The sequence below is a fragment of the Carassius carassius genome, chromosome 39 (assembly GCF_963082965.1).
Source record: "Carassius carassius chromosome 39, fCarCar2.1, whole genome shotgun sequence".
Taxonomy (NCBI): Eukaryota; Metazoa; Chordata; class Actinopteri; order Cypriniformes; family Cyprinidae; genus Carassius; species Carassius carassius.
The window spans coordinates 18,198,175-18,211,286 of record NC_081793.1 but is presented as its reverse complement, the minus strand read 5'-3'; the positions used below and the strand labels follow the sequence as shown (position 1 = coordinate 18,211,286).

Sequence of the window (13,112 nt, the reverse complement as noted above, 5' to 3'; positions counted from 1 at the left end):
CAAAGGATCATTCCCTGACATGTTTTATTTCAGATGCTGTCCAGGTCCTCTGCATTTATAGTGTTCAAATAATATGTTAGAGTTATGTTAGGTTTAGAGGGGACCAGAGCCCCCTAGTTATTTAGTTTATAACTAAATTTAGTTATAAATAAAATTGGTGTGCCTTTTTAGCGTTCCGATTTTTTTTCTCTTCCTAATAATGCACACATAGAAGCTTTGGTAATTTGATCACTGCTTACCTTTGTATACATGCACATGGAATAGCCTTTGAGTTATTAACCGCACTGATAAAATTCCAACATGAAGGTCTGGAGCGTATTTACTCAAAAGCTAAATGTTGAGTGTAAAGTTGAAGGTTCATAGTTTGGGTGAAGCACAGGAATGGAAATTCTCCACAGGGATTGTTTAGTGGTGCACTAGTAGTGCATTATCAATGACTGCTCATCTCATTTCAATATGACATCATGCATGGCTGACCGGAGGGGACATGAACAATTTAGAATGGTTTGGAACAGCTCTTTGTTACATAATGGTTTTCATCATTTTTCAGAGGCTTGATGCTTTTTAAGAACATCTAAGCCTAAAAATACAGTTTTTTCAAGACTCAAATCCACTTCATTGTAGTAAAATATTTAGACAAACATTTACATAACTAAATCTGGTCTCAGAGAGGATTACTGTTTGTCTTAAGATGAAGAGGACAGAGCCACTTCTTAATTAACAGGCTCAGCAGGGTGACTTGCCTCATTCCTAAGATAACATTGAGAGAACCAGTTAGGCGAAATGCCACTGAAACCAATTTACACAACATTTGGTTTCATCTTCACAGCTCCACCTTTGTGGAGCAGAAACCCTGACAAGCATCTGTTTTCTGAAGTGGAGGCCGGGTGTAGACCACAGAGATCAATAAAATCTTTAACATATAACTTGCTGGTGTCCCTTTCTGCACACCAGATGCTTATTGGATATGGATCAATGAATTTCAGTCTATTTTCGTCCATTGTTTGGAAAAGCAGGCCCTGCTACTGAAATGTAACTAACTTTAAATAACACATATATTGTTTTGAAAAACATACAAGTTATATAGTATAATAAATATTTTAATCCTAAACGAATTATCAAAATGGCAAGCTACATATCATCCTGTCAGAGGCCTAGAAGTCTTATTAAATTTACCACATTCACTGGATCTCATAAATCAGCCCTGTTTCCGTCTCCTCATGCGATTTAGCTCACCATAAACCCATAGCACCAATAAATCCAATCAGAGCAAAGCAGCTGCTTCACAGGGAAGTTGATACCAAAGTCAATAGATTTGTCTGTCTGTGCAATGGTGGTGGTCGGGACATTCAAAAAATATTTGCTCTCTCTTAAAACAATGCAAACCTCAAAAGAATACTAGGTTCATGTTAAAGATTCCACTGCGGCATTAAAAAAGATCACCCGCTGTCCGTTTTGTATGCCTTTGCCTCTATTTACATAAATATTACATGGATTGTTTGATAAATCTTGTATATTTTGTCAGCAAATGTGATATAATGTTGCTTCCGCCCATTTGTAGGCTCAGCTTCCGAATTACGCTATAACATCAAGGTTACATCAAACAATGTTCTTTCAGCATCAATGCATTTCCTGTGGAATGCTCTCCGTGAATGCAAATGACATCATCATGAGCGCTTACTCTATTAATAGTTTAATAGGGGCTGTTTTCTGTTTCATCACAGCAAATCAAAGCCTTATGTATGTATTAGTGTTTTTATGATTTTATGTTTTCAAGGCTAACAGCACATACAGTTTATCAAATAAATTATCATTAAAAATAATTAGTTATAACAAAGATTATCATTTATTTTAGCAAATACCATTCAGCATCAGGAATAAAAGATACAGCTTCTGAAACGAATGTTGTAGTATGTAACATGAGTTTATGTAACATACTTGTCCCTATTCAAATAAACTTAAATAAATAAAATAAATAAATAAAACTGTCTGCGTCAAAGCAGTCTATAATTTATTCATTCTACAGCTTTAAAAAAAAACTATTTACACCATGTAAAAACGAACAGGTTTTCCAACTAAAACGTAGATCTGTGAATAGTGAATCTCTGTGATTCGCTTAAGACTTCAGTTCCACAACCAGCATAGCGTGAACATTTATATGGCCTTTTTTATATCGGCACTGGCAATCAAGTGAACGTTTGTGGGAAAAATAATGTCTGATGTCTGGTTAAAATGTTGCCAAGCTATAATTAAGTCTCTTTTTTGCATGAAAAAGAAAAGGCAAGGATATAGGCTTAAATTCTGCTGATGCTTCAGTCTATCAATGCTATCACATATTCCTTGATTACAAAGGGGAGCTGTACAGCAATTACTAGGCATGGAAGTAAGCAGTTCAATACTGTGTGACACATAAAGGTCAAATCTGTTTTCTCCTGATCACTGGGCCATCAGGAGCATTTCCTTCATTCAGAGATTTGTTGAAAAATCCTACAACTGAGGAGCTTCGCAAGTAGAATATACTGTCCCATTCAGTTTATCTTTTTTTCTTGCTGTGCCTCACCATTTTCTTTCGTTTGAGGATCATATCATACAGTTTTTCCAAACCGAGCTGTAACCCTTGCCCATCAAACGCACTGCATCCTTGAACATGGTGTAGGGTGGATGCACTCAGTTCATGTACAGCCAAAATCTTCTCCACATCAGAAACAGGCAGTGCTACTGGAAGGTCCTGTTTGTTAGCCAACACCAGCACTGGCACTCCTTGGTTCTCTGAAGTACGCGTGATCTTGTGCAACTCCACCTTAGCCTCCTCCATGCGCTCCACCTCCGTGGAGTCCACTACAAAGACCATGCCATCCGTGCGCCGCGTGTAAGACTTCCACAAAGGCCGAAGCTTCTCCTGACCACCCACGTCCCACACCTGGAAGGTAATCGCACGGCCATTTCCTACCGGAACTTTAATCTTCTCAGTGTTAAATCCCTTGGTTGGGATAGTTTCAACAAATTCCTTCAGCTTCAGTCTGTAGAGAAGTGAGGTTTTGCCTGCAGAGTCCAAACCAATGACCACAACGTGGATGGACTGGAAGTTAGGCAGGAATGCTGTATTGGGGGCAATCTCTGTCAGATGGTTTCCCATGGCAACTTGGTTTTCGCACCCTCTTGTAAGGACAAGCAGATTTGTCTAAGTGTTTGGCATTTGCACCTACTTCAAAGGTACTGCAGACAGACAGAGGTTCTGTGATATCGGCGGCACCGTGTGGAACCTAATTGAAGAAAAAACAACAGCTGATTATCATCACAGATATGGAAGTTATTTACAACTTAACCAGGTCTGCCTTAAAAGCAAAAAGCAGACAAAATATAAAAAAGTATTGGTTCTGTACGATGAATACCTATAAATTAAATTAGCAAAAGTGCTTTGGTGTCATATCAAAAGTAGCTCACTGAAAGGCTCAAATAAAAAATGAAAAAAACTAATAATGTATTTGTAGGTAATGACTGTAATTGAGTACTAAAATTTAACTCTGTATTTGCAGCACCAAATCCTCTTAACAGTCTAAACAGAAATAGATAAAAAAATAAAAAAAAAATAAAAAAGAATTTTATATTTATGTTATCTTTATTTTACCTGTTTTGGGGGCATATATCAACATAAGATGTTGTCTTGTTATTATCAGATAGTTTAGGACAAAACCAAGCGAACCACACATGGCTATAATTATTTTCTGTAGCCTACTGTAACTGATTTTTATTAAAAAAAATTCCGCATATAGTTTAAATGGAAATGATGTCAACATCTAAGTATTATTTCCACTAATGTCAAAACTATGGAATCTGGTACCTTAGAGCATTTAAAGTTGAAATGGTAAAATCGAAACAACTTTTTAAAGGCATTAAAAACATAACAAACTCTAAGTTAAAAAGCAAGCTTTGTCGGGTAAATTCAGCAGATACTTGAGAACGAAAACTGCAGTGTGGCAGGAACGATAACCTCGCTTGTAAACGACTGTGAACATTTACATCACATACCTAACAGGCGTTTATCTTCTAGGCTTCGTTTCCATTTCTCACTTTAAAAACACAGGCGACCAATTATCCAGACGACTCAAAACAGTGATAATTTTCCAGAGCCTCTCTTCCCTCTGATACCAGTGACCTCAAGAGTAGAAAGTGGAGCTGAGCGCACTACACAACAATCCCCGCATGTGACGTCAGACGAGCCCCTCATCCCTCCCTCTCTACTCTCTCTAGCGTTTGTTTGGTCGGCGAGATCTCGAGTGTCAGATCGTGTTTGTTTCCTGCCCAAAGAGCACCTCAGTGTGGCGAGCCGGAGGCATCGAAACTATCCCGTCGGAGATCTTTCTTGAATCTTGTTTTGTCTGTGCATGCCGAGTGCGAAGAAAGTTTGGGGTTTTAATATACTGACATATATATATATATATGAATCTACAGAAGTCAAAATGCTTGTGCTTGCACAGCCAGGGGCGCCCCCAAGGGGTGGCCAGGGGTGACCACGGCCACCACTGAATAAACTCTGGCCAACCCTGTGGCCACCCATAGGATGATTTTCAGTGTGTAACCTACTATAAATTTAAATGCACAATGTAAATTCGTAATAGTTTAAGAAGTGGGGGAAAAAATAAATAAAAATGCAGCACATGCTGCAGCCACCAAAAAAGATCGCAGATTGGCAGCACCGGAGTAGTCCTCCCCCCGTCGCCCTCCCGTCCAAACAAATCACAGAGTGTGCACATACGTCTAGATGGTCTAGACTGGTTCGCATACGCATTTGTAGTGCGTTCTTTCACTGGAAATTTAGAATTATCACATTTTTCAAGATATGGGGCAGAACATTTACAGATCTATATAGTTTATATAATTTCATATAGTTATTATCACACGAAGAGTTAAATTGTTCTCTAAAAGTCAGCATAATTACAAGTGTGACATTGCTTTCATACAACAGTTCAAACAAAAATCATTCCAAACACAGCCACTGTTTTGCGTCTCTGAGCAACATGACAGTGATTCGTTCCTGAATAAATCAACCGTTTAAATGATTCGGTTCAATCGCAATGACTCACTTATTAACAGTGACTCACTGCCACCTACTGCTGGTTTTAATTTCATATTTACGGTACCTTCTTATTTTTTAAATAATTTCGAACATCAGTTTTCAATGTTTTATTTTTAAAATGTCAGAACATTATTTATTAATTTATAACTGCAGGCTAAAGTTACCATGTCCCACAGAGCTGCATTAAACAGTGTGTAGAAACATCTGCAGATGCAGCTTCTGTTTTATCTACATTGCAAAGATCATTTTTGTTGATACTGATTGCATTTGCTTGGTAACAGCCCAAATGCAAGTATTTGACCTAAAAGATGGTGCACACTTCTAGAAAAAAAAAAGTAAAGGTAAAAATAAAAAAATTAAGGAGTCATCTGTCAGCACAATTAGAAATAAGATATCAGCACAATTAAAGTGACATTATTGTCTATTTATCGTTATCGATAAAATCCCAGAAATACCAGGGATACCATTTTTTTTTGTCAATATTGGAAACCCTTAATTATTTTCTCTTTATTTTGGTGTGCCACCCCAAGATTTACTGTGGCCTCATCTGGCCACCCCTGTTAAAATTTTCTGGGGGCGCCACTGTGCACAGCGCGAAAACACTTTGGGGTTTTAAAGACTATTATTTAGGCTTAGGCTACATAAGTAAAATGCGTATAGCCTACAGTACGTTCACGAACAGAATGCTGTTAGAATCAGAAGTTAAGTTACATCAAACTAAGTCAAAAATCACGTTTTTGTAGATTCACACTTTATAGAAATACACTTTAAAATATGCTAGTTGGCGTTTTGTGTATATTTTCTGATTAAAGACGTTAAAGAATTACAGACTGTAAAAGCTGTGAACTGATTACAAGCTGTCTATTACAGACTCTTCAATAAACTGCTCATTTGAAAAGGTTTTTAATCACGTAGCCTCTTTCACACAGTAGGCTAATACCAGTAAATTGCCGTAAAATTACCAGAACGACTTTAAATGACAAAAATGCGCTGTTCACACAGTCAACGACATTCCGTCTTTTTCCCGGAAAAGCACCATTCACACATCCATTCAATAATACCGGTAAATTCTGTGACGTCATTAACCTCTAAACAGCTGCACTTGTATTTTTAATCATGGAGGGTAATAGGCTACGTGGTCAGTATTTCTGTTGATGGTTTAATTTTTGTTTCAAACTTTAGTATTCATGCAACTGCTTTTGTTACAGAGACATCGTAGACGACTGGTTTAAGTAATATATGGCTAATAAAATGGCTTTTTCTTGTAAATTTGTTAAGAACTTATATTCCTTTGTGTAGTTTGTCTTAAATTAAGACAAACTATTGCATGCTTTTACTCTACCTGTTATAGACAAAGGCTATGAGTTGTAACATTATCAGGGTTGCACTAAATGAATGGCACAGGAGAGGAGGACTAATAAATGTTACACTACAATTCTTAAACTACAGTCGTGCCCAAAAGTTTTGAGAATTACATAAATATTGGAAATTGGAAAAGTTGCTGCTTAAGTTTTTATAATAGCAATTTGCATATACTCCAGAATGTTATGAAGAGTAATCAGATGAATTGCATAGTCCTTCTTTGCCATGAAAATTAACTTAATCCCAAAAAAACTTTTCCACTGCATTTCATTGCTGTCATTAAAGGACCTGCTGAGATCATTTCAGTAATCGTCTTGTTACCTCAGGTGAGAATGTTGACGAGCACAAGGCTGGAGATTATTATGTCAGGCTGATTGGGTTAGAATGGCAGACTTGACATGTTAAAAGGAGGGTGATGCTTGAAATCATTGTTCTTCCATTTTTAACCATTGTGACCTGCAAAGAAACGCGTGCAGCCATCATTGCGTTGCATAAAAATGGCTTCACAGGCAAGGATATTGTGGCTACTAAGATTGCACCTAAATCAACAATTTATAGGATCATCAAGAACTTCAAGGAAAGAGGTTCAATTCTTGTAAAAAAGGCTTCAGGGTGTCCAAGAAAGTCCAGCAAGCGCCAGGATCATCTCCTAAAGAGGATTCAGCTGCGGGATCGGAGTGCCACCAGTGCAGAGCTTGCTCAGGAATGGCAGCAGGCAGGTGTGAGCGCATCTGCACGCACAGTGAGGCGAAGACTTTTGGAAGATGGCCTGGTGTCAAGAAGGGCAGCAAAGAAGCCACTTCTCTCCAAAAAAAACATCAGGGACAGATTGATCTTCTGCAGAAAGTATAGTGAATGGACTGCTGAGGACTGGGGCAAAGTCATATTCTCCGATGAAGCCCCTTTCCGATTGTTTGGGGCATCTGGAAAAAGGCTTGTCCGGAGAAGAAAAGGTGAGCGCTACCATCAGTCCTGTGTCATGCCAACAGTAAAGCATCCTGACACCATTCATGTGTGGGGTTGCTTCTCATCCAAGGTAGTGGGCTCACTCACAATTCTGCCCAAAAACACAGCCATGAATAAAGAATGGTACCGAAACACCCTCCAACAGCAACTTCTTCCAACAATCCAACAACAGTTTGGTGAAGAACAATGCATTTTCCAGCACTATGGAGCACCGTGCCATAAGGCAAAAGTGATAACTAAGTGGCTCGGGGACCAGAATGTTGAAATTTTGGGTCCATGGCCTGGAAACTCCCCAGATCTTAATCCCATTGAGAACTTGTTGTCAATCCTCAAGAGGCGGGTGGTCAAACAAAAACCCACTAATTCTGACAAACTCCGAGAAGTGATTATGAAAGAATGGGTTGCTATCAGTCAGGATTTGGCCCAGAAGTTGATTGAGAGCATGCCAAGTCGAATTGCAGAGGTCCTGAAAAAGAAGGGCCAACACTGCAAATACTGACTCTTTGCATAAATGTCATGTAATTGTCAAAAAAAGCCTTTGAAACGTATGAAGTGCTTGTAATTATATTTCAGTACATCACAGAAACAACTGAAACAAAGATCTAAAAGCAGTTTAGCAGCAAACTTTTTGAAAATGAATCTTTATGTAATTCTCAAAACTTTTGGCCACAACTGTACACTGTTACATTATGAATTTTGTTCACATTATTGCATACAGGCTATTGCCTATATCAGCTCTGTCCTGTAGTGTCAACATTTATGAGCAGCTAAGAAATCACTTCCATGTTTATTTATTTAGGAGTGTCATGACAAAGAAAACATTTCAGCATCTGGGTTTCAATTTCATTAATCAGGATATAGTCTCATGTTACTTTGCATTGACTTGGTCTCTCTTACAGACCAGCGAGTGGTGTTACATGTCAGCCATGCACTGGGAGGCCCGTCACCGTCAGGTGCGGGACCACAGATTATTAAGTCCTAAATGTAGGCTGTATACAATTGTTATATATTTCATGCATATAATATGAATGTTTCTTGTTTTTAGGAAGGCAAGCAAGATAAAAATGAAGAGTCTGCGTCACCTGTCCTATGACACCCTGTGAGCCTGCAGCATCTAGTGAGTCTCTAGGTAAAGCCGTTTAAAATAACAGGTCAAACATCTGAAGAATTCTCCATTGTTGCATACCATTAAGAACATTGTCACTGCTTTAGAAGTGACTGCATTTGAATGAAAAAAAAATACAAGATTAAAAAACAACATAAAATACATGAAATCCCAATCAGTGTAAACAAATTATTTGTGTTCTTTAGAGGCTGACAAGCAATGCATCTGCAAGTGTCATGCCAAGATGAACAAAAGATACACAATGAGTGCATCACTGCATATTTCTTTACAGAGACTGCAGTGTCTAAATTTATGCATGTTAAACCTTTTCTTTATTGTATCAGTAAGTTCCAACAAATCCAGTGGTTGGCATGGTCTATTTAAAGATTTACATAGACTATGTTGACAATATTTTTGACTATACTATAGAGACTGTGTGTTTTAATTTGTCCAGACCCTCTATATAGCAATATATAATATCACAGTGATGAATTAATAAGCTTATAAGGTGGAAATGATCCAGAAAAAAAGGGCATCTACATAAGATGTGTCCTCTAGTCCCTGCAGTATTCACAGCAACGGTAAAGATGAAGGCCAGACTACTGGATAGGACCAACTGCAAAATCAAGGTGTATTTCATCAAACACCAGACTTTATTGTTGGGTTTCAAAATCCTAATTAAAACAGAACTGGGTTTTTAACAGTTCTGATTGGATTTGCTTAAGAATTCTCAACAAATAAAACGTCGGCCATTTAATGCGCAATTTTGTGTTGTGCAAAATTTAAAACACATTTATACAATGTAAACACTAATTAACAAATCAACAAACAAGAAAAATAGTTCAAGTTAACGGCACACATTCATTATTCCAGTGATATTTACATTGTATCATATGTTTCTATTATTATAGTCAAAAACCATTTAAATGAACTGTAGCAGACTACAGCATAAAATGACAATATTTTTGAAAGCAGCCTATTCTGATAATTATAACATAAAAATTAATGGCTGTACATTGGCAGTTACATTGGCAGTGGTTTTGTCTCAAAGCAGAGGGAAGTGAGGCACAGTTGAATTCACGCCACAGTCAATATACTCATAGGCATCCGTAGACATCTGCTCTGAATGAGACAGGTAGGAGACTTTGATAGTCAGTCTGTGGACAACACAAAGAATTTTACATTAAATACTAAATATTGATTGTTTTTTTATGTTATTCATAAAACCAGCCACTGATATTTGACATGGTTAAATGTATACTTTAAAGCAGAACATACTTATTTGATTTGTCCTTGAGTATGTATGGTACAAGACAAGTACTTCCAACCCAAAATAAATAATGTCTAGAATTTAATATGTATAAATACAAAAAAAATTATTAATATGAAAAAAATTAATTACTTCATATTGTTGCTACTATTTAACAATGATGAGTTAAATTTATCAAAATGCAGTTCTTTTAAATATTCTACCCCTTAAGAATGTTTTTGTTTCCACAAAAAAATATTAATCTGCACTATTTTCTATTTAATGTTTTCAACATTGATAATCATATGAGCATCAAATTAGCATATTAGAATGATTTCTGAAGGAACATGTGACACTGGAAGGCTGGAATAATGGCTGCTGAAAATCTAGCTGTCATCACATGAATAAATTACATTGTATAATATAATAAAATAGAAAACAGTGGTTCTAAATTGGCCCCAAACTTGAACAGTAGTTCATATATTTTACTATGGGTGTGTATTATGTCCTGCACTTTATAACCTATAAAATGTCAGTATAGTCCATAAAGATCATATGACTGACAGTAAGAGGGAAAAAAAAGAATATGTTATGAATATGTTTAACCACAGTGACCATTTCTGTGTCATGGCCTATAACATTATGTTATGTAAAAATGAACATTGCTGCATATTTCTTTAGAGAGACTGCAGTGGCTAAATTTAAATGTGTTTAACCTGTTTTTGTAATGTATCAGTAAGATTCAACAGACCTAATGAATAGATATTATCTTCTTAAATATTTAACTTCACATAGAGCATAAACTGTTTATACTCTAACATGATTTAACATTACACATGGACTGAAATACAAGTCATTGGTTGAATCAGTGCTGACAATGAATAGCATTTAGATGCATTTACAAGTTGCACCAAATATGAATTCAAACGATTGTTCAATAAGCACCTTCCGAATTTTAGCTTTCAACACGTCAAGCAGAGCTGACCAGCGTTCAGCGATTCAGTCAAATAGCATGCTAATAGAAATCTTAGAATAAAGCTGATGACATAGAGATGAATACTTACTGCAAATGCAAGAATAAGGTGTGAATCCGAATGGAAGATGACTTGCAGTAATTACTGTAAAAGGAAAAGACATTAGAGAAAGTATATTTTGAGTACTTCAGAGTTCGCATGATGTCCTATACATTGAGATTATAGTGGAAAACAGTACATAAATATTAAAGACCTTAATGATGAGACATAGATATCGATTTAAGTTTTACTTACTTAAGACCAGAGTCCTCAATAACAATGTCGGCTATAACTTTAATCTGAAAGATGAAAGAAAAATGAATGATCAGGATCAGACTTTTTTTTTAAGTTAGGTTTTTGTCCTAGGTTTAATGCATATGAGAAACATGCTTTATATTATATACGCTTGCTCAAAAGTTTTACCCTTTTCTGTGATCGAGGAGGCAGTATGGTGACATTGGGGTACTTCTTGTTTCCAACCACCATCTCAAAAATGAATGATTGCACACTAAGATTAGCAGCTGTGATGCTGACAAAGTTTTGGTTGGTAAGGTTCATTTCATGCTAAAGAATGGATAATGCAGAGGATTAGAGAAAACATATACAGCAGGCAAATTTTAGTGTGACATTTACACACACTTACCGTGATCACCATTTGTACTTTATCCGGAGTGAAATAGACCATAGATGACTTTAGTTCCACAGCTGACAAATCCATACTCCGTGGGAAGAGGAAAAACAGGATCAGTGAGCAGATCAAGAGGCAAATCCCCACTGATATAAACATATACAGTTTCCTGTGGGACATGAAACCATGTACATTGGTTTGAGATAACTGACATGACAAGCACATATTATTAATCCCTGAAATTGACAATTACAGAAGTGGAGTTAGTGAAACTGTCATAGTGATACTGACGTGTGGTGAGGTTTCAGCCTTTGGTCGCTACAAGGAATGACTGCCACAAGTTGGTTCTCCTGACCTGAGGATGTCAAGAAAAGATGGACAGAATAAGGGTGAGTGCATTTAAAAGCCGAAACTTCAAATAAAACATTATTTCCAACCACTGAAACCTGCCTCTCGGGATGCGTCCTGTGCCCTGACAGGTAGGACATGGATCCGTCTGTCCTTCTCCATTGATACTGCCATAGTCCAACCATTTGGAAAGCCTCCGTTTCTCTCCATGTTTATTCTGGGACATACTGCTCTATTTCCAGAAGATTAAGGGTTCAAAACTAAAGGCCTCTACAATTAACAATAAGAGAGCTTCACTAAAGTTTGCCTGTTGAAGGTACGTAATTGCAAAGAAAATCTTTTTACTTAAGGTTAGGGGGAAAGCGACTGTATTGTTCTAGTTATACATTACACTAATGAAACAAACTGTCTCTAAAACATCCACTGTAAAACTACAGTAAAACAATAAGCTCCACAACCATAAAACTCCAAAGATCATTATGAATCAATGTTTCATAATTTGTTCAAAGACCATAAATGGCACAGTTTCCGTGACTTTAGTGGAAAAGTGCACTTTTTTGTTATATATAGTAATATTTATGCAAGTCATTATGCTCCCAGTTTACATACATTTATATCGGAATTAAAGTGGCATGGAAGAGTGCAGAAAAAACTATTATTCTACGTTACAAACAACTACTGTAGCTAAAGAGGATTTGTGCGGTAAATGCAACGAAATGCTAAAATTATTCCGAGTTTGAGGCGATATTTGGTTAAGCTGTAAAACGGTTAAGCTGTAAAAAGCTCTAAATAACTGACAAATTGAGCTGCTCCCCTAGAATGCATTTGTAACGTTAACTCCAAACTCGTCTAGATATGCAACAACAATTAACGTTATGCGTTTTAATCAAAGTCGTTATGTCAAACTAACAGCATTTTAAGAGAGATACAAGTACACACTCATCCTAACAATGCAGGATAGGTCTGCCAGTTTTAAAACACAAAAGACTGAGCGAATTAATGTTAATTTCCTTAATCAACATCATGACACTTCTCGTGTCAAAACATTACTAAATGCGTTGGTCAAATCTCCACAAAGCCCTTCTCCACCTACCGTGAATTCATCGGAACATTCTTGTTTGTTATCTATATGTACTCTTTCCCGCAGACTAAAGTCATTTATTTCTTGAGTTATTGAAGACACCACAAGCAACTTTCCTTCAAGTGTCGTGTATGAGCTTGGTGCTTTCGATTACGCAGCTACTTTCTTCTTTGTTCCTGTTCACCTGTTTGGTGTCGCCATCTGCTGTTCATAATCGATACTGCGCATTTATGCACTGCGAATGAATACAATCTCGTTAGATTTTATGTACGTAGACACTACA

At 36.9% G+C, this 13,112-nt stretch overlaps 2 protein-coding genes and 1 long non-coding RNA gene across 4 annotated transcripts in view; 1 reads left to right on the top strand and 2 right to left on the bottom strand.

The window, feature by feature from the left end:
- LOC132121540 (uncharacterized) overlaps nt 1-13,112 on the top strand; it is a 190,796-nt gene that overhangs the window by 111,013 nt on the left and 66,671 nt on the right. The gene's annotated exons all lie outside the window — the stretch shown is intronic.
- Nucleotides 1,983-4,224, bottom strand: LOC132121534 (ADP-ribosylation factor-like protein 4D). The gene is made up of 2 exons (XM_059531034.1): nt 4,030-4,224; nt 1,983-3,263 (listed from the first exon to the last, which is right to left on the bottom strand). The coding sequence occupies exon 2, from the start codon at nt 3,134-3,136 to the stop codon at nt 2,534-2,536; it is 603 nt and encodes a 200-aa protein (XP_059387017.1). The 5' UTR covers nt 3,137-3,263; nt 4,030-4,224; the 3' UTR covers nt 1,983-2,533.
- LOC132121533 (transmembrane protein 106B-like) lies at nt 9,130-13,034 on the bottom strand. 2 transcript variants are annotated; one of them, XM_059531032.1, is made up of 8 exons: nt 12,842-13,034; nt 11,851-12,018; nt 11,692-11,755; nt 11,416-11,569; nt 11,196-11,336; nt 11,028-11,071; nt 10,824-10,877; nt 9,130-9,667 (listed from the first exon to the last, which is right to left on the bottom strand). In XM_059531032.1, exons 2-8 carry the CDS (start codon nt 11,972-11,974, stop codon nt 9,556-9,558), a joined length of 693 nt encoding a protein of 230 aa, XP_059387015.1. In that variant the 5' UTR covers nt 11,975-12,018; nt 12,842-13,034; the 3' UTR covers nt 9,130-9,555. The 2 variants fall into 2 exon arrangements, with proteins under 2 accessions (XP_059387015.1, XP_059387016.1); XM_059531033.1 differs by having other exon boundaries at nt 11,851-11,980.

Coding starts and splice junctions, on each gene's coding strand:
- LOC132121534 (XM_059531034.1), bottom strand. CDS start 3,136: ATGGGAAACCATCTGACAGAGATTGCCCCCAATACAGCATTCCTGCCT.
- LOC132121533 (XM_059531032.1), bottom strand. CDS start 11,974: ATGTCCCAGAATAAACATGGAGAGAAACGGAGGCTTTCCAAATGGTTG. Junction 11,072..11,195: donor CTCCTCGATCACAGAAAAGG/GTAAAACTTTTG, acceptor TTCATCTTTCAG/ATTAAAGTTATAGCCGACAT. Junction 10,878..11,027: donor ATTGAGGACTCTGGTCTTAA/GTAAGTAAAACT, acceptor TTCCTTTTACAG/TAATTACTGCAAGTCATCTT.